Genomic DNA, 19,887 nt, shown 5'->3' on the forward strand with positions numbered 1-19,887 from the left:
TTTTTTCTCATAGGTATAGGCCCCTTCGGAGCTAGAGTGTTTGTATCCCCCTCTGTAGGTTATCATGTTTGTGTCCCCTCCAAAATTCACATGTTAAAATCCTACACCACAGGGTGATGGCATTAGGAGATGGGACCTTTGGGAGGGGATTAGGTCATGAGTGTGGAGGCCCCATGGGTGGGATCAGTGCCCTCATAAAAGAGGCCCTCAGAGAAGACAAGCATCTAGGAACCAGGAAGGGGCTCCCACCAGAACATGACCAGGCTGTGGCTTTGATCTTGGATTTCCCAAGTGTACCACCATCCCACCACACCCTACTGTCTGACACCAAGCTTTCCCCCTCCTTTCTAGCTGTCTGGCTCCTGAAAACATTTGGGCTTGTGAGCCCTCCACCGGGAACCTTTGGGAGACAAGAAGCCTGTCTTTGTCCCTTTGGAAGCCGCCTGTTTCCCTGGGGCCTCAGGTCCAGCAGATGTTCTGTCAAAGAGCAAACATGCTTCAAAATCGAGGCCCAAATTAAAATGATCCTCTATCTTGCTGGGAGGGACAGGTCTTCGGAAACAGGAATACTCTGTTGGGTGCCTTTTTATGTCGCAGTGTGGAGCCCTAGAATTCAGTGCTCAAAGAGAAAACAAATAGACCAGAGTTCTGAGCCAGGAGAACTGCGTCCTTCCAGACTGCACGGGACGGCGGCAGAGACGCCTGGGGAGCCAGTCTCCCGGGCCACTTTTCAGACGATTAGTGCCTGCCCTGGCTTCAGCTACAGACTCCTCTGCAATTAACAGAGGCTTCTACAGGCATCCCAGGGCCCAGCAGCAGAGGCAAGGCCTCAGGAGGCTTGGAGCCCCTATAGATCCCTCCCAATCCCCAACCGGCCCTTCCGAATCCCAGAAGGAATATGTTCCGAGCTTCATTTATTCCAAGGGTGAAGCTGGTAATGACAACAGTGGCCTGACATCGGGAAACTATGACGCACCAGATGCTGTCCTAAATGCATTCTCTCGTTCGGTCCTCACATAACCTTAGAAGCTGAGAAGCATTGTGCTTCCCCCATTTTACAGATGGGGAACCGAAGGCTCAGAGAGAGAAAGTAAGTTGCCTACCGTCACTCAGCAAGCGAGGGGCAGAGCCCGACTCCAATCTAGGCAGCCTGACGCTTGAACCACCTGTATAGGACAGGGCTTCACTGCACCGATGAGGCCCAGGTGTCCCGCTAAGACCCCCTGACACTCTTGTCTCTCCGCCTGTGACCACCTGGGCGCTCGCAGCCTGGCTGCTGGAGCAGCAGAGTCCAAGAGGGCTGGCCAGGGAACTCCCCCAGAGAGCGGCCAGCAGGCAGCAACAGAAGCTGAGCTGGTGGACGATACTGCAGTTTCCTGCCCCACCCCGGATTGGGACCCCCCCCCCCGCCATTACCACCCCTAAGGCACATATTCAACTTCCAGAGTTCTCCAGCTTAAACCCCAGCTGCCCACGGGGCCAATGTGCTCCATGAAACGCGCCCCTCCCTTCCCCTCTCCCCAGTGAAGCTTCCTGTGACCACCCCCCCCAAGAAACTACTTGCACTTGAATCCTTGTGGTCTGTTGTGGGGAAACTCAATGGAGGGTAATGAGCGGCTAGCTCTAGGATGGCAGAGAGTTGCTTAACCTCACTGGGACTCTGCTTCCTCATCCATAAGACCAAAATAAACAAACATAAAAAAAAACAAAAAACAACAATAACAACAAAAAACCAGGGAGGATGATCGCATCTACCATTCAGGGGTTCTGCGAGAGTTAAATACTCTCATATTTCCGGAGCACTTAAAACAATAAAGGGCCCAGAGGAAGCACTGCATGATTTAAGAAAATTCTAAGACCGTCAGAAAACCCACTGTGAACCATCCAAAGTGGAGTTTTCCCTTTGCTGACCCAGAGACAAGCCCGTGGTCAGAAAACAAGCCCCTGGTCCACCCCAGACCGAGCCAACTCAGAAGTTCTGAAATTCACCACGGGCAGCCACTGCACCAAGCTCCCCCTGCCGTGAAATTCTATTACCCCAATGCCAGCAGCTCGATTTTACCGTCACTCAGAATTTCTCCACATAAGAGGCTTGAAAGTAATTTCTGAGTCATTCCGAGTGCTAATTGGTTATTGCACAGGGATTACATTTCTCACGTTCAAGGTCAACTGAAATTTCCCTGTGTGTCTTGAGAACAATTCTCGGTTGGTTGGAAACATTTTTTTTTTTTTTTAATCAACAACTACGGTACAGAGCAATTATAATTCAGGCATAAACAAGCGTTTGTGGGCTCTCGCTAGGAATAAACGGCTGCATTTTGTTGCTCGCAGATAAAACAGTCCTTTACTCCATGCCAATAACTGGCCCGGACAAACACTACGTTCACATAGAAACTGTTCTCCTTGATGTCCTGAAATGTCACCCCGGCTACCCGAGCAAGGGAGAAATCATTTTGCAAACTGAGACACAACTTTATACAAGAAAACAGTGGACTTGGGGTGTTTTTTTTTTTTTTTAATACCCAGAATGATACATTTTTAATGCAGCAGCAAATGGGCACAGCTTCATCAAAAAGTTGAGGGAAAGAGATGGAAGGTGTTCTCTGGAAGGACTAATCAACAGTGTCTAGTTCTTGGCTCTACTGAGTGGGATGTCCTTTTACCAGCCCATCTGGACTTGAGCCGGCTCCGCAGGAATAACCTTCCCTTGCCAAGTTCACTGGAGAAATGACTGGTAAGCCCAAGGCCAATGTGTTCATCCCACTTGTTTCCAGAAAGAATATCCCTCTAGGTCGACCCATCAACACTAACTTGTGTGGAGGGCACAACAAGAGTCAATACTCAAGTGCTGTTTCTGTCAAGTTGAGGGGCAGACTAACATGGATCTTGGGATAAATGCCAAAATCCTTGCCAAGGCCAGCACATCCCTTCTACTATGATGACCTGCCACTTCCCCAGTATTACCCTGAACTCACCCTTTGCTCTCTCTCCTCTACCCACACTGGTCTTCTTTAAGTTTCACATAGTTGCTACAGAACTCCCCACCACAGGGCCTTTGTACATGCCATCCTCGCTGAATGGAATTTTCTTTTCCTCTCTCTACTCAGTTAATTCACACTGCTGTTGCCTTAATGACACCTTCCTTGTCCTCCTGTCTCCCCCCCACCCCATATGTTCTCAGAGTTAACATGGACCTCTCTTTCATAGAACTTTACCTGGTCACAAGTTTTTTTATCTGCCTGTATTATTATTTGCTGAATAAAAATGACAATAATTTCATTTTAGCTATTTGACACAATTTTTTTTCCAGAGTTAGCAGGCCATCACTATTTATCTAGAATTGATGTTTTCCCATCAGACTCAGTATATTGAGTTTGTATAAACAAAATAATGTGTTTTCCCTTACGAAACTACTTTAAAATCACTCAATACACATATAATGAAAGACCTCAAACTCATTTTCCCCAAAATTTTTTCGTTGTAAAACTAGGATGTGTCTGCAACTCTCACACAGCTGAAAACAGGGTATCTTGCCCCACCCCCCCATGAACAGAAAGGGCTTAACTGAGGTAGAAGGAGAGCCAGAGTGTAGCCCAAGATTCAGGGTCAAGGACTCTTCATTTTTGGAAGATAGACCCATGGGTATTTCATGAAGTCACCAGCACAAACAATTCCATTTGTTAACAGTACAGCACCATCCTGCCAATAGATCCAACTCCAGATTCTATCCCTCAGCAAGTTTAACTCAGCCTCTAAAATAGAGCCCACTTCTATCTATTTCTTTCATTCACCATTATTACCATCCCAGGCCAAGCTATCATCAAAATGACCTGAGAATGGGCGCGCCTATGTGGCTCAGTCAGTTAAGCGTCCGGCTCTTGATTTTGGTTTGGGTCATAATCTCAAGATCGTGGTATTGGGCCCCACATCAGGCTCTGGGCTCAGTGTGCAGTCTGCTTGTCCCTGTCCCTCTGGTCCCCCTTTCTATCTCTAAAATAAATAAATAAAATCTTAAAAAAAAAAAAAAATGACCTGAGAAGTGAAGGAGCACTTTCGAGGAAAAGTCTAAATCTAAGTGAAGGAGGAAGGAATGCCTTCATGAAGTGGGACACACTTGGTTGGGGTTTTGCAGGATGCATAGGAGTTTTCTTGGAGCCAGAAAAACACTGCAAAGGCACAGAGTCATGAAAGGCCTTGGTAGAAGGCCTTTCATAACCAGAGACACCGCATACGAGGCATATGAGACACTCTAGCAGTTCCCACTTGCATAGAAAGAACCACAGCTCACCTCGAATTTCTGCCTCAGCTCTTCATTGCCCTCGCTTCCTTCTGGCGGCACAGGCACATTGAAGTACTCGCCTTCCTCCTGGCTCAGCAACTTGAACCTGAAGGGAGACAGGGAGACAGGACAAAGTCCATGACCTGACTTGATATTATTTCATTGGTTACAGTAAGAAAAGGAAGACTATAGACAGATTTACCTTTAAAAAATGTGTTGAGGGTTTTTTTTTTTGGGGGGGGGGAGGTGTGCACGTACATGTTTGTAGCCAGGTATGCTATGTGTTTTTTGTAACTATTCCACGGTTTTCAGAAAAAAAATGAATATTCTGTGTTTATGCAATGTTCCAGCTCTGGCTCTGTTTCTCATCTTACGCACACACACTTTTCTTAGTTCTCTCATTCAGTCACTCAGTGCTGTATGTTTTTACCTATCTTCTGTCTGCTATGTGCTTTCTTATTCTGAAAGAATGCTATGACGGTCTCCCATGGTCAGTGGATTCTTAGCACATTCTCCCAGCATCCTGGCTCTCAGCAGCATTTGGATGACTACCACCTTGTCTCCATGATGCTGTTTTCTCTACAGATGCCTTCCCCAAGTGCCCGGTATGACCCCCTTGAGAAATAGCATCCCTTCGCAAGTATGTACACAAGCCCCAGAGTCAAACTCTGCTTGGGTTCAAATCTCCCCTCTGCCCTTGCCTCTATGGGTCCCTGGACAAGCTAGCTAGGCTCTCTGAGGCTCAATTTTTCTCATCTATAAATCGGAACAGGAGTTTTTTTTTTTTTTTCAAGGGCGCCGGGCTGACTCAGTCAATAGAGCATGCAATTCTCAATCTCAGGGTGGTTGAGTTTGAGCCCCATGTTAGGCACAGAGATTATTAAAAAGAAAAAAAGTCTTTTTCATAGACTTACTGTGGAGCTAAGATATGGTGACTCATGCAAAATGATAAGCACAGTGTCTGGCATTTAGCAAATGATAAATCATCATCATCATTACAGATACTGACATTATCCTAATAAACAAGATGGCTTTCAGTGTGTTTTTGACCACAAAGATGTTTCCATCTACTCAAAGGGAAACATGAGAAAGGGGAAAGGAAAGGACATTCCAAAGACATCCAAATCACTAGAGGGGAAAAACATCACGGAGCTCCTCACTCCCCAAGAAAGACTTCCTAACTCAAATCCACAAATTTCATAATGATTTTTTTCCTCCATTCACAAAACTTCCTCAACAGCTCCTAAAAATAGGAGGAGAAGAGATTCAAAGCAGAGATGATAACTGGCGTTTCTATGCATCCACATTTAATATTTGGTTGTCCTCGGGGCACCTGGGTGGCTCAGTTGGTTAAGCATCGGCCTTCGGCTCAGGTCATGATCCCGGGGTCCTGGGATGGAGCCCCGCATTGGGCTCCCTGCTTAGCGGGGAGTCTGCTTCTCCCTCTGCTCCTCCCTACCTCTCAAATAAATAAATAAGTCAATAAATCTTAAAAAAATAAACAAACTTCAATTGTCCTCTGCCCATTTTCCAAAAGAAATACAAAAATAAGAGAACATCTGTATTTTTGTTGGCAATCAAGAAGGGTGCTATCCACACAGTAGCGTCTAGGAACTCGTACAAATTAAAGTAATAAGTAAGAGAACACGGAGCAGTGGATGGCAAACATTATTTGCCTTTGTGGATTTTGCTAAATCTGGATATTATGATCCACTTCATGGTTTTCATTATATCGTCTCCTTTTTTTTTTTTTTTTAAAGATTTTATTTATTTATTTGACAGAGAGAGATCACAAGTAGGCAGAGAGGCAGGCAGAGAGAGAGAGAGAGGAAAGCAGGCTCTCCGCTCAACGGAGAGCCCAATGCGGGACTCGATCCCAGGACCCTGAGATCATGACCTGAGCCAAAGGCAGCGGCTTAACCCATTGAGCCACCCAGGCGCCCCTATATCGTCTCCTTTTTAAATAGCATATTCCCTTTGAAAAGGAAGCCAACAGGTTACAAGTAGAAAGTAACTGTAAAAAAACAAAAAAACCTTATGCAAATCAAGTTACCCAAGTCCAAGTAGATGGCACTGCTTACCAAAGGCTCTGAGACTTATGCCTGCCCCTCCTTGTTAAAATGGGAGCTCTGCCAGCAGCGCGAGTGAAAGAACATTAAAGGTACGGCAACACCAACTGAGACTTTCTCTTTATGATAATCTGAAGGTTGGAAGGAGCACTGGCCAAAGAAAAGCTTGGCCAGGGTACAATTCAGTATTACTAATGCCCCAACCATGTGCTATTGAAACCATGTACAGTCTAAGCCGCTTTGGAAACTACTGATCAAGGGGGACTAACCAGAGGTGACTCGTCAACGGGACCCCCAACAGAACCCCAATAACAACCCTGGGCCAGACCACCAGGGACTAGATGACAGCCACCCACTCTGATTCATATTCAGGAAGGATGGGACATGTCGTGGTGCCCTCGCTATGTCTGCTGGAGCCAGTATACTGTCTCTGTGGCCCTGAATAAGGACTCATGTCTGTTAGAAAAGAGAAGCAGGGACCCCTTCCAACTTTGAGTTGGACCAACATGGTCCAACTGGGGAAAACCAACATGGGGAAAATGCCTCCTTATAGGGCAGTAGGGCTGACTGTTTGATGTGTAGCTGTTTCCAGCCGTGGATCTCTCCAAAACGGCTCTAGGGAACATGATTCCTGTTCTGACAAAGAAAAATTCCAAAAAATACAAAGACTCCTTTCTCCCTTCATCTGATTTTGAAAAATTACAACTGGGACACTCATCATTCTTGAGCTCATCTGCCTTTACGGAAGGGCGGATACAGAAAAATAACAGGACGTATGAAAAACTCAGTCAAATAAAGAGAAACAATGAGAAATCAGATAAGTACCTCCCATGAAATAGAACTACTGCCAAAAGAGAGAAAATTCTAAAAAATATCTAGTTCATACTTTCAATGAGATTCAAGAAGCTAATGCAACTTTGAAAAGGGAACAATCTGATATTTAAAAAGGCTACTCTCAGATGGAAAATGTAATTACTAGATTTAAAAATCCACTTGAGACCATGAACACTAAGATAACAATTAGGGAACCCTGAGAAATTCTTTTGGCAGTTAAACCTGATATTTATTATATTGATCAGAGTTGAACTGAATGCCTTATGTATACCCTTAAGAAAAATGTTTATTACCAAAAATAATATACAACATGAAAGGAGGGAATATAGCAATATATGTATCAGGAAAGACATTTTATGATCCACCTTATGTAAAAAGTTCTTACTATTCAATAAGAAAATGACAGGCAAAAATCAGGACATAGTCATTTATAAATACAAACAAGTGGCAATGTTTAAATTAAAATATTCAATGAAATTAGTAACAAAATACATAGGATAATGGAATTCTGTAAATCTGTATAATTAGTAAAAAATATGTATCATCTTTGCATTATATCTTTGAAATTTACAATACCAGATGTTGACAAATGTGGGTAAAATGAAAAGTACCACGCAGCACTAAGAGTGCGAATGTAAACTGAAAAAAATTGCAGAAGGGCTTGGCAAACACTTTAATAATACACATGTTCTCAAAGCCATCAATTCCAGGATTAGGAATTTCTTAGGAAATAATTAAAGCTATGCACAAAGGTTTGGCTGCAAGTAGGTCTGCTGTAGGACTATTTTTCTAGGTAAGCACTACACATCTTACAGTAAAAATGTGATTCTGGGAGCAACTGTGTGGCTCAGTTGGTTAAGCCACTGCTTTTGTCTTAGGTCATAATCCTGGAGTCCTGGGACTGAGTCCCATATCAGGCTCCCTGCTCTGCAGGACTCTGCGTCTCTCACTGACCTCTCTCCTCCCATGCTCCCTCTGTCCCTCAAAAAAGGAAAAAAAAAAAGAACATGATTCTGTAAGTTGAGGCAGATCTATAGAACGGGCCACATGAAAATGATGTTGCCCAAGATTACTGAATTATAAGGAAAAGTGTTTATAATGCATTTTTAAATGAAGTATGAGGGCTGTGACACGGTATGTACAGTAAGTTTTTATTTTTTGTTTCAGATACACACACATGAGCACAGGCACATACATGCACACATAAGCAATACATACACACACAAAAAAACCCTCTTAATAATGCCAACAGTGGTTATCCCTGGACAATGGGATTCTGGATAGTATTTTGCTTTCTTGGGTTTTTTCCAGCAGAAGGATGGGATTTGTAATAAGACCAAAATGACACTATTAGTAATCACAAAGCTTAAAGAAACATAAATTTAAGGTAACAATGATATTAATAGTTGTCTTTTCACAACAAGAAGAAAAGAATGAAATGGAAAAGGAAAAAACCCCTCAGAATCAGAAACACCATGTTGGAAATGCAGCAATTATGACCGTAAGCATTAAAACATTTCCCTACGGAAAAAAAGAAAGAATTTTGAATTTAGGTCTATTTTTTGTTGTTGCTGTTTTTCAATCCAGTAACATGCCACATGTTCTACCAAAGAAAAGGACTGAGATTAAACATAAAAAAATGGGCAGGATCCACTAGGCAAGAAGTATTTACCACTCTGCAACCAAAGGACACAGGTTGAAAGGTCAATCAGATGTCCTCAATCCTGTGGCTCCTCCACTTACTCTGGGAAGAAGATGAAGTTCCTAAAAGGCCCCCATGGGATCTGCCGAGCACCCCTCATCCTTGCTCCCCACTGATACCCCTTTGGAGAACCAGCTCTAGCCACACAAGTCACTTCACTGACCCTCAGACCTAATAGATGCACTCCTGCCTCAGGGCCTTTGCACTTGCTGCTCTCACCATCTGGGACAATCTCTCCCTAGACTTCCACAAGTTCACTCCCTCAGCAACCTTCAGCTCTTTGCCATGTGTCACCTTTTCAATGAGTCCTTTCCTGGGAATTTCATTACATAAGTTGGAGTATCCCCCTCCTCCCACCCCCTGCTTTCCCTACCCCTGTTTCTCATTTACTTTTTTCTATAACATCTTTAATTTTTTAAAAGTAGGCTCCATGCCCAGTGTGGAGCCCAACAAGGGGCTTGAACTCATGACCCTGAGATCAAGACCTGACCTGAGATCAAGAGTTGGATGCTTAACTGACTGAGCCACCCAACGCCCCTGTCTGTAGCATTTATCAGCTTCAAACATGCTATTTTTTATTACTCATTTTCTTTTTAACTTTGTGTATTGTTCTCCAAATAAAAAGAAACCTCTATGAACCCAAAGGTTTAGCATCTAGGTACCTTCCATATATATTCACTGAAGAAATATCAGCAATAAGCCAAAATCATGGACAATGAGTATTAATTGCAACAGATATAATTTTGTGTTGATAGAAGTCATTTTTTAAAATAAGTCTTGGAGAGGGGTGCCTGGGCGGCTCAGTGGGTTAAAGCCTCTGCCTTCGGCTCAGGTCATGATCCCAGGGTCCTGGGATCGAGCCCCACATTGGGCTCTCTGCTCAGCAGGGAGCCTGCTTCCTCCTCTCTCTCTGCCTGCCTCTCTGCCTACTTGTGATCTCTCTCGGTCAAATAAATAAATAAAATCTTAATAAAAATAAAATAAGTCTTAGAGAGTTATATAATCAAGAATGATGCCACATACAAAGTAAAAAAAAATTAGAAATGAAAGAAGATATTCAGAAAAATGTTACTGGGAGAAACCCAATAAGCTCTGTGCATTTTGGTCAGATGAAACAAATTTAAAAAATAGGAAGGCACAAAGATCTGGATAGGAAGATGGAATTCATCAACACTTGAAATGCATGACCTACGAGTAATAAATGTAATCTTTTTCTGGACGTATCCACAGAACATTCAGTAATACCAAAATAAGCTAAATTGAGAAAGAAAGTGAAAAAAGGAAAAAAGAGAGAAGAGAACAGGAGAGGGGAACAGATGAGAGAAGAGGCCATATTTTCTGACCATAAAGTACTAACACTGCCATTTGACATTAATAATGAAAAACGAAACAAAAAGTAACACCAGTGATTTCCAAAATGCCCAAATAAAAGCACGCTTAAAGGAAATTAAAAACACAAGTGCAGACCTTCAGCAAAAGCAGCAAAAACTAGAATGCGGCATCTCACAGCTCAGAGGAAATCTTTATTCCCTCCGATGCTCGTTCTTTTTTCTTGAAGAGCAGAGCCCATTAAGAGAAGGAAAATAAATTAGCAAAATGTTCAGCTGAAATTCACATGCAATCACCCAACAAACCCACAGAGAAGAAGAGCCAAACCCAGAATTGCTACGTCCACCCTAGAACTCATTCTGTGCAGAAAAATAAACCACAGCAAAACAGATGAACCCCTGGAAAACAAGGGGGGAAGGAAAGGAGACAGCAAAGACAAATAAAATTAGAAACAAAGGAGTGCATCTGACCACAGACGCGGGGCTGGTGGCAAAGCGGCAGATGAGGAGCCTGAGGCTGATGCGCCACATCTGGGAGCTTCTACAGCTGCCCCTTTCGGCCGCGTGGTCTTCAATTACAACACAACAGAAGAGCTGGGAGCGCGCCTCCCCTGCCAGATGGGGAAACTGAGTCTCGGGGATGGCATGGAACTCACTCAAGAGCCCATAAGCCCAAATGTCTAGAATTTGTTCCATTTATGTTCAAGACAGGTTCACAGATGTCTTGGCCCTGAAACTTTTGGGGGGGGACTTTTATCTGCAAAACCCAAAGAGGGCTTTTATTTAGCAGAAGTTCCCTCCTATAACACAATTTCACAACTCGCCTAGGAGGGGGGTGGGGGATGCTACAATTTGGCCTGACTAATGGAATCATAACGGCTGGCTGAGAAGGCTGGAGCACAGAGAGGTGAAGGGATTCACCTGAAGTCACAAAGCATCCATCCCCTTAGGACAGCCAAGGTCAAAGCCCTCCCATCTACCCTCAAGGCCTCTGCCAAACCCCTGTACCAGGAGGCAGAACGGGAGGGCACGTGCTTCAGCCCTAGCATTCCAGAGACCTGGACCCAAACTCAAGCACCGTCACATAGGAGCTGTGTGTCCTTTCATACATTGCATGAATGCTCTGATCCCAGGAACAACGTCCTGCCCAGAACCGGTGGGAGAATTGAGGGATGATCATGTGTACGTGCAGGGATATTTTTGGACTCAATCCTTTGGTTCCCCTGCCCTCTGCCATTTCCAGGGAGCAGAGAAGCAGGAAGGGGTGGCCCCTGTGGGAGAGAGCCCTGCCCATTTGGGCCTGAGGAACCAAGAGAAGTAAGCAAGGTGAGGGCAAAAGCAGAGGGGCCTGGCCTGTCCTTCTCTGTCGTGGGCGAAGACCTACGTGCAGGGCCACATGGGCCAGGGATGCAGGGATCACTCGGACAGCACTCCTGGCCCGCATGCAGGAGGCTGAGAAACGAGGGCTCACACGGGTGGCCTGGGGAGTGGGACAAAGAAGACACTATGCGGAAGGACCTCACAACTAGAGGCAACAAGCCAGGACCTGGGACTCCAGCAGGAGGCCAGAAATGATGTTCCAAAGGGGGGTGGAGGACAGGGGGGACCCGTCCAGCCTCATGGGCACAGACGGGTTCAGGAACCAGGCAGGATCAGCCATGCTGTAGCAGTCAAGCCCAGAAGGCATACCACAGGCAAGAGGGCCCCCTTCTCACCATCAGGAGGTCACAAAACTGCTTAAGAAAGTCTGGGTACATTACAGAAAATAAAAAAGTATCAATGTGTGACTCTGGGACAGCTGGAAAGTGATCAGCCCAGAGCCTGGCATCCAGCTAAGAGTCACTAAGTGGTAGCTATTGCTCTAGTAATTATTATTATCATGTTCACTCTCCCATCTCACTCAGACCCCCTGGGGGAATCATACATTATTTCTCCTTAACCTCCTTCCGCCTGACTTCAAGAGGAAGGAATTCGCAGTCTGTCACTAGTGTGAATGGCAGCGTGTAAAGTCGGATCATCCATAGGTTAAGAAAAATTACCCAAGTTTTTTTTATCATGAATGGATGCCGTGCTTTGTCAAATGCCTTTTTAATTTTTATTTACTTATTTATTTGCCTCTATCAAGATGATCGTATGGTTTTTATCCTTCTCCTGTCGATGGGATCAATCCTGCTGATTGAACCACCCTTGCATCCCTGGGATAAATCCCACTTGGTCATGGAGAACGATTTTTTTTTTTAATGTGTTATTGGATTTGGTTTGCTAGTATTTGGTGGAGAATTTCTGTGCTTGTGTGAAATGGGAAAACGGTAAAAAGATGGCAGTGTGAACCCCTGACTGTCACGCAAGGACATTTTCTAAATAGTTATCTCCTTCCCCGCTATGACTGATTAGTCTATCACTTAGAACTGTTACTTACAATCCACAAGCCAGTAAGACCCACAAGGGCTCCCAGCTCTGCAAAGACAATCGTTAACTTTTATCAGTTCTGCCAGTCTGGGGCCCCTGGCTGGCTTTAGTCGGAGAAGCGTGCAACTCTTGAGCTCTGGGTTGTGAGTCCAACCCCTACGTTAGGTGTAGAGGTTCTTAAAAATAAAAGCTTTAAAAAAGAAGAAGAAAGGGGCACCTGGGTGGCTCAGGCAGTTAAGCATCTGCCTTCAGCTCAGGTCATGATCCCAGAGTCCTGGGATCGAGCCCCACGTCTGGCTCCCTGCTCAGCCAGGAGTTTCTCCTTCTCCCCGCTTGAGCTCTGTTGCTATCTTTGTCTCTCTCTTTCTCAAATGAATAAATAAAATCTTAAATAAAATAAAATAAAGGAAGAAGAAGAAAAGCAGTTCTTCTAGTTGTAGATAGATCGCCCCCAAGGCTGTGATTTGGCAGTCAGCTATACCTCTAACTTACAAAGGGACTTAGCATTCCTGCGTCTCCTGGTCTACCAATCTTAGCTTCTTAAACCTTTGGAATCAGCCATTCATGTTCCTGGTCTCCCCAATCGTGAGCTAAGGAAAACTGTGACAGATGCTCCTTACCTTTTTTTTTTTTTTTCCCCCTGAGAACTCTCTTGTTAACCGTTTGTGGTCTGTGCTTTAAGACACCTTATCACTACTGTTAATTTTGTACCCACATGGCTTTCATCCTCCTTCCCATCTGTCCTCATGTTGTCATTGAGTAGTTATTGGTGTCATTTCTTCTCGCTCCAGAAGTTAAGCGCCATGAGGGCATGGCTGTCTTATACCTGATGGATCTCTAGTGACTAGAGCCTAGAGAAAGCCTAGAGAGCCTAGTCTCTAGACTCAGAATCTATTTGGATAGAAGTCTGTGATAAATACAGGAGTGTCTGGGTGGCTCAGTCGGTTGAACGTCCAACTCTTGGTCTCCTCTCACTCAGAGTGGTGAGATCGAACCCCGTGTGGGGCTCCACGTTCAGTGGGAAGTCTGCTTGGGATTCTCTCTCTCCCTCTGCCCTCCCTGCCACCTCCTGCCTGCATCCTTTCTCTTTTAAATAAATAAGTGAATCTTTAGAAAACAACCGCAAAGTCTTTAACGAACAGGGACGAGCGACAGGAGGTTGTATGTGAGCAAGGGGGTGGATGTGTGTCTCGTGATGTGATGCATTCTCTTTCTTGCTCAATGGGTCTGATTTTTTATTTTCTATCACTTGTAACTGAAAAAGTCCTGAATGAAGTCATAAGGGAGAAAATTTCTCTTTAAGAGATAAGAGCAGCCAATAATGCCCGTTTTGCCCAAAGCTACAGTGCCAGGTTGGACTGTGTATTCTGATTCCTTTTACTCAGATGATGGTGAAACCAACCGTTGCCAAGGGAGCTCACCCAGCCTCTTTGCTGGGAATACTGAGCAAGGATTTTTGGCCAGGAGAAGGGAATGGAACAAAAGAGACACTGCAGCTGACCATGACGCAACCTCCCAGCACCCCTGTGGCCAGGCTTGGTAAGTGGTCCCAACGAGAGAGTATTTTCCTATGGAGCTGGAATCTGACAGAAGATTGGGTGTATTTTAGGGTACATTGGAAGAGCCATTTTAGTGCCCATGGGGCCAGTCAAGACACGAAACTGTGTAAAGTTAGATGGATGTAAGGCAATAGGGAATGGTGAAGACTAGGGCAAACAGAAAATCCATGTCCTGTCTGAAGAAGGCATGAACAAACTACTCACCTGTTCTCAATTACTGCCTTCTAGGCTCCGTGCCTCCAGATATTTCTGGTTTTGCAAGCCAGAAGTCCAGATTTTTTTTTTTCTTAAAGTAGGCTCCATGCCCAGCATGGAGCCCAATGCAGGTCTTGAACTTGTGACTCTGAGATCAAGACCTGAGCTGAGATCAAGAGTAGGACACTTGGGGGCACCTGGGTGCCTCAGTTAGTTAATGATCTCAGGGTCCTGCGATCCAGCCCTGCATCGGGCTCCCTGCTTCTCCCTATGCCTCTGCCTCTCTCCCTGCTCATGCGCATGCTCTCTCTCTCTCTCTCAAATAAATAAATAAAAATATTTTTTAATAAAAGTTGGATGCTTAAGCAACTGAGCCACCCAGGCACCCTAAAATGTCCAGATTTTGAAAATACTAGGAACTGATTTTTTTAAGTACAAGGACCAAATAAAAAATATCCGTGAGGCAGATCCAATCTACCAGCCATCACTTTGTGACTCCGTTTTCGTATTTCACTTTTAGGACAAAAAGGAAAACATCCTTCTTCCCACATTCGATGGACCAAGCTGTATGGCAGCTTTCAAAGCAAAATCCTGCTTACCAGCCATCAACACCAGCTTTCTGCAGTTCAGAAATCCCAAACGACAAAGATCCCATGAAGTCATTCCTGCTGGTCAGATCCCAGTCCCAAATCTCTACGGACAGTCTTCTGTCTTTGTCCGATTCTTTCAGCTGGCTGCCAAGAGCAACAAGAGAGAAGTCAGAGGAGCTTACCATGATTTCTCAAGCAGATGAAATGTTTAAGAGGAAAAGGCCTGAAGGTGGAAATTTTTACAAGATTACAGGCTCTTGCCAGCTGCATACTCTGTTTCCACCCCAGGCAAGCTCCCCAGGGAGGGAGGGCGGCTCAAGTCCCGCAGCCCAGGGCTCGCCCGGGTGAAGGACCTGGACCAGCGCCACCACAAACAGTTCTAGCCGCTTCCTTACATCTTAATAGGGTTCGGGATGTTCGGGAAACCCGAATGACCAAAGTGTCAACAAGAACTCTGGGTATCGATGACATAATTGCATGAGTGTTTGCACACACGTGAGTTGGCGTGAGACACACGTGGAGGAAGCAGTCCTGCTGGTGCTGGTCGGCGGAAGCTGTTCTGAGGCGTGTCCTTGATTGAGGCTGAGGTGTGCCCCCACTTTCCCTCCCTGAGAGAGGGAACAGGGGATGGGGCTCCCACAAGGAATCATGCTTTTGGCCCACAGCCTCTGGTGTCAGACTTCAGAATCTCCGCACAGAATGACCCCACATTGGCTGGGGGACTCCGGGCACATTCCTTAACGTTGTCAAGCCCCATTGGTTAAATAGGGATGAAATGGCCAATGAACTGAGATCATTCACTAGAGTGCCTTTTACAACCGCGATATGCTCCATAAACACTGGCTGACATCACTAACCCTTGTGGGCCCAGATGCCTCAAAAAGTGACCCTAGGTTCTTGGAGCACTGGCCCGGGAAGATCTGCTGTCGAAGCTAGCAGAGAACTCTCGACGGGCTGTGGCCCCAGCACATCCATACCCCCAGACTCAGCCCCACAAGGGTTATCACCACACCCTATGGGTTACGTCCCCCTGTTCTCTTAGACCAGAACTTCTCCCACAACTTGCCTTCACCTAGCCACACATCACACTACCTTCTACCCCCCCACTCCCCACACCACAGACATTCTCAACTCTATTAAAAAATAAGCTCCAATTTTTACTTGGCTTGCAGTGCAAAAATGCAGATGGAGGGGGAGTAAGGGAAGGGAGGAGGGAGAAAGGGAGGGAGAGAGAGAGGGAAGGAGGGACGGAGGGGAGAAATGAAATGGAAGTGGAAGGGCCCTCCCCAATGCTGGTGGCTCACGAGGTGAACCCCACCACCCACGCTGGGTGGCGATAATTCTAACTTACAATCTGAATGTCTCGTTCCACTCAGGGTTGAGGGAGCATTTGATGGTTTTGGTCTTCTGCTTGCTCTCGCTCTTGGGGTCGGGAATCAGTTTCAGTTTCACGTAAGGGTCTGACAAGCCATTGGGGTCCATAGGTACAAGGTTTTTAGCATCTCTTACTGAAAAAAGAAAAAGCAATTTCAGCATTAATAGTCCTGTCTTGTTTAAGCATCAACCAGCGAGGGTTGGAGACCCTGTGGATGAGTCCTTGGCATCACACTTGTCTCATAGGAGATGTGACTTAGGGTCATCCACAGCTAAGAAGCACGCAAAGCAAGATGCACCGGTCAGATATAGTCAACTTCTTAACCAGTATGAGTTCGACACCGACTTCTGATTTCCCCACTGCTCTGCCCGCTGGGCCCCCAAGATTAGCTACATACTCTCAAAGCTTGTGTTCCACAAAGCCAACAAGAAAGACTGGCTTCTTTCACCGAACATAATATTTTCAGGGTTCATCCATGTTGTGGCATGGATCAGCGCTACGTTTATGGCTGAATATTGTCCCCTTGTATGGACACAGCAAACCCCATTTATCCATTCATCAGGTGGCCGTTGAGGCTGTTTCCATACTTTTTGGCTCACGCAAATAGTGCTGCTGTGAACACCTGTGCACTCCGACGCAGAAGGTCACATGTTGTAGGATTCCACTGATAGGAAACACCCAGAACAGGGAAATCCACAGACGCACAGACCAGTGGTGGCCAGAAGCTGGTGGCCAGGGAGGGGGAAATGGGGAGTGACTATGAAACAGGTAAGGGGTTTCCTTTTCTGGTGATAACATCTTTTGGACCTAGATACGGGTGATGGTTGCACAACCCCATGAATATACTAAGCGCCTGTGAATGGTACATTTTAAGATGGTTAATGGTTAATTTTGTGTTCTGTGAATTTTACCTCAATTCAAAAAGCAAAAGCTGAAAGAGAAAGAGTTGCTCTCATGACCTCCACCCAGACAGAAGGCTGGAAAAGTACCGCAGCATGACAGGTGAGCTCCACCCTCAACGAGGAACACAGTAAAGGAGGCTGTAAGATTGGCTTAAAGAAGGGGCGTCTGGGGCGCCTGGGTGGCTCAGTGGGTTAAGCCGCTGCCTTCGGCTCAGGTCATGATCTCAGGGTCCTGGGATCGAGTCCCGCATCGGGCTCTCTGCTCAGCAGGGAGCCTGCTTCCCTCTCTCTCTCTCTGCCTGCCTCTCCGACTACTTGTGATTTCTCTCTGTCAAATAAATAAATAAAATCTTAAAAAAAAAAAAAAAAAAAAAAGAAGGGGCGTCTGGGTGGCTCAGTTGTTTAGCATCTGCCTTTGGCTCAAATCATGATCCCAGGGTCCTGGGATCGAGCCCCGCATCAGGCTCCCTGCTTGGTGGAAAGCCTGCTTTTCCCTCTCCTACTCTCCCTGCTTATATTTCCTCTCTTGCTCTCTCACTCTCTAATAGATAAATATCTTTTAAAATATTTCCTGAAAAGGGGCACCTGGGTGGCTCAGTGGGTTAAAGCCTCTACCTTCAACTCAGGTCATGATTTCAGAGTCCTGGGATGGAGCCCTGCATCAGGCTCTCTGCTCAGCAGGGAGCCTGCTTCCCCCCACCCCCTGCCTGCCTTTCTGCCTACTTGTGATCACTCTCTCTTTCTGTTAAATAAATAAATTTTAAGAATCTAAAAAAAAAAAAAAAAATTCCTTGGGGGGAAAAAAAATAAAGACTGGCTTAAAGAAGAAAGGAAGCAGAGGGTCAGTAGTGTAGACACAACACCAGCCTAGGGAAACAAGAAGTTACATAGGCAGCCATGAGAAGGAGATGGGAAAATGGGCGTTGTATGGGTCATAAGTATACGGTGCCAACCACCTCACTTATGATAGAAAAATCCAAAGTATTGCATTAGCAGATTGAATCAAGCGATCTGCCAGAAGGCCAATATAGAATGACTCTTACCAGGAATGCAAAGACGGTTCAATCATAGAAAATCTATTATTAAAACATTCATTATATGTATAGGTCAAAGGAGAAAACCATTGGATCACTGCAATTAGCTACAAACAACAGGAAATTGTCCTCCCAGGATAAAAGCTATCTGAAATAACAGATCCATAGTGGAGGATAAATGCAATCCCCTTAAAGGCAGGAAGACGATAGACATCCATGACCCCAGCTACAGTTCGACATTTTTTTCTGAGTGTTCCAGAAGTGCAATAATACCATAGAAACAGAATATGAGAAAGTAGGGGATAAAGCATCCCCTCACTTCCTATAACCTTCGCTTCATGCTATCACAGTTCATGATAACTGGAGTTTATCATCCCAGAAATTACACCACTTTCTCAATCTCCGCTTCATGAACCCTACAAGCCAATGCCCCTCCCTATTTTCCAGTTCATTAACCCTAGTACCCCATTGTGACCAGTCTTACACCAACAGTCAGTCTGTTGAGCCAATCTTTATTGACTCTTCTCCCTATTCCCTCTTGCCTTTATGTCACTCCCAGCCTAGAGTTCATAATGCATTATAATCACTCGCTTGGAAACCCCCTCAACTCTCTTGTTCTTCTTTCTTTCCCTGGGTGGGTGGATGGGTGGGTACCCAGCCCCAGTTAAATTCATAGATATTCTCTTTATTTTCCTATACCCAATCAGCTCACCATTGCTGTTGGGGGCGGGGGTAAGTCAGCCTTTGCTGACTTGTCTAAGACCCTATCACTAGGAAGGGGTTGGGACTGAATACAGGAGATAGAAAAAGGGCTGGGCAGACTGCCAGGAGAGTGACAAGGAGCCCCAGGGGGTCAGCTGTCACTTATTCTGTACAAGGTGTTTCTGTACTCTAGCTTATGGCCTTTCCTTCCATTTATCCACAGCCCATTTATCTCGCTCCATGCCATGCTCATTCAGGTTATACCTCATTCTTGCACCAAAAGCTAGAACTTTTCTTCTTTGACTTTGACTCAGTTAAGTTCAATAAGCAGGTCCCTGTGAGGTATTAGGCATTCTGTTAGGCACTGGGGACATGGGGATAAGATGAGATGTTGCTCCTGTCTCCCAGGAATACAGAAACCCAAATTTATTCAAAGCATGGTTGACGGCTAATGAGTCCATAGCCAGGTTGCATAGTGTAGTGGATACAAGGCTACGAGATGTCAGGTTTTGCATCGTGTCTAGCAGTTCCTTCACATTTTGGGACCTCCATTTCTTGACCCAGGAGATGGAGAAATACATACTTCGTTGGGTTGTTGTAAGAGCATAATCGGATGCGAACATACATGTTCAGCTCAGAACCTGGCTCCCACGGAATAGTCAATAAATGCCAGCTCTACTTTTGCTATTTTGTTATTATTATTACACATATTCAGTGTCCCCTCTCATTTGTCCCCTTTTATCAAGAAGAGCTAACCACTTCCAAATGGACGTCTGGGTCTTCTTCTTTGAGAACTATGCGTCTGACCTTCCCACTTGAACGCTTCTAGGGCTTCCCTCAAAACTTAGTGTGTCTAAGAGTCACCCACAGGGCTTGTGAGGTCCACATCCCTGGGACCCACTCCTACAG

At 45.3% G+C, this 19,887-nt stretch overlaps 1 protein-coding gene across 3 annotated transcripts in view; it reads right to left on the reverse strand.

Moving 5' to 3' along the window:
• Positions 1–19,887, reverse strand: part of PRKCB (protein kinase C beta) — a 326,959-nt gene that overhangs the window by 91,313 nt on the left and 215,759 nt on the right. For all 3 annotated transcript variants that reach the window (XM_044233161.1, XM_044233159.1, XM_044233160.1), the window contains 3 exons: positions 16,317–16,473; positions 14,975–15,109; positions 4,289–4,385 (listed from right to left, as the gene is read on the reverse strand). In XM_044233161.1, the coding sequence (XP_044089096.1) occupies positions 4,289–4,385; positions 14,975–15,109; positions 16,317–16,473 (389 nt within the window). The remainder of the gene's footprint in view (positions 1–4,288; positions 4,386–14,974; positions 15,110–16,316; positions 16,474–19,887) is intronic.

The sequence above is a fragment of the Neovison vison genome, chromosome 14 (genome assembly GCF_020171115.1).
Source record: "Neovison vison isolate M4711 chromosome 14, ASM_NN_V1, whole genome shotgun sequence".
Taxonomy (NCBI): Eukaryota; Metazoa; Chordata; class Mammalia; order Carnivora; family Mustelidae; genus Neogale; species Neogale vison.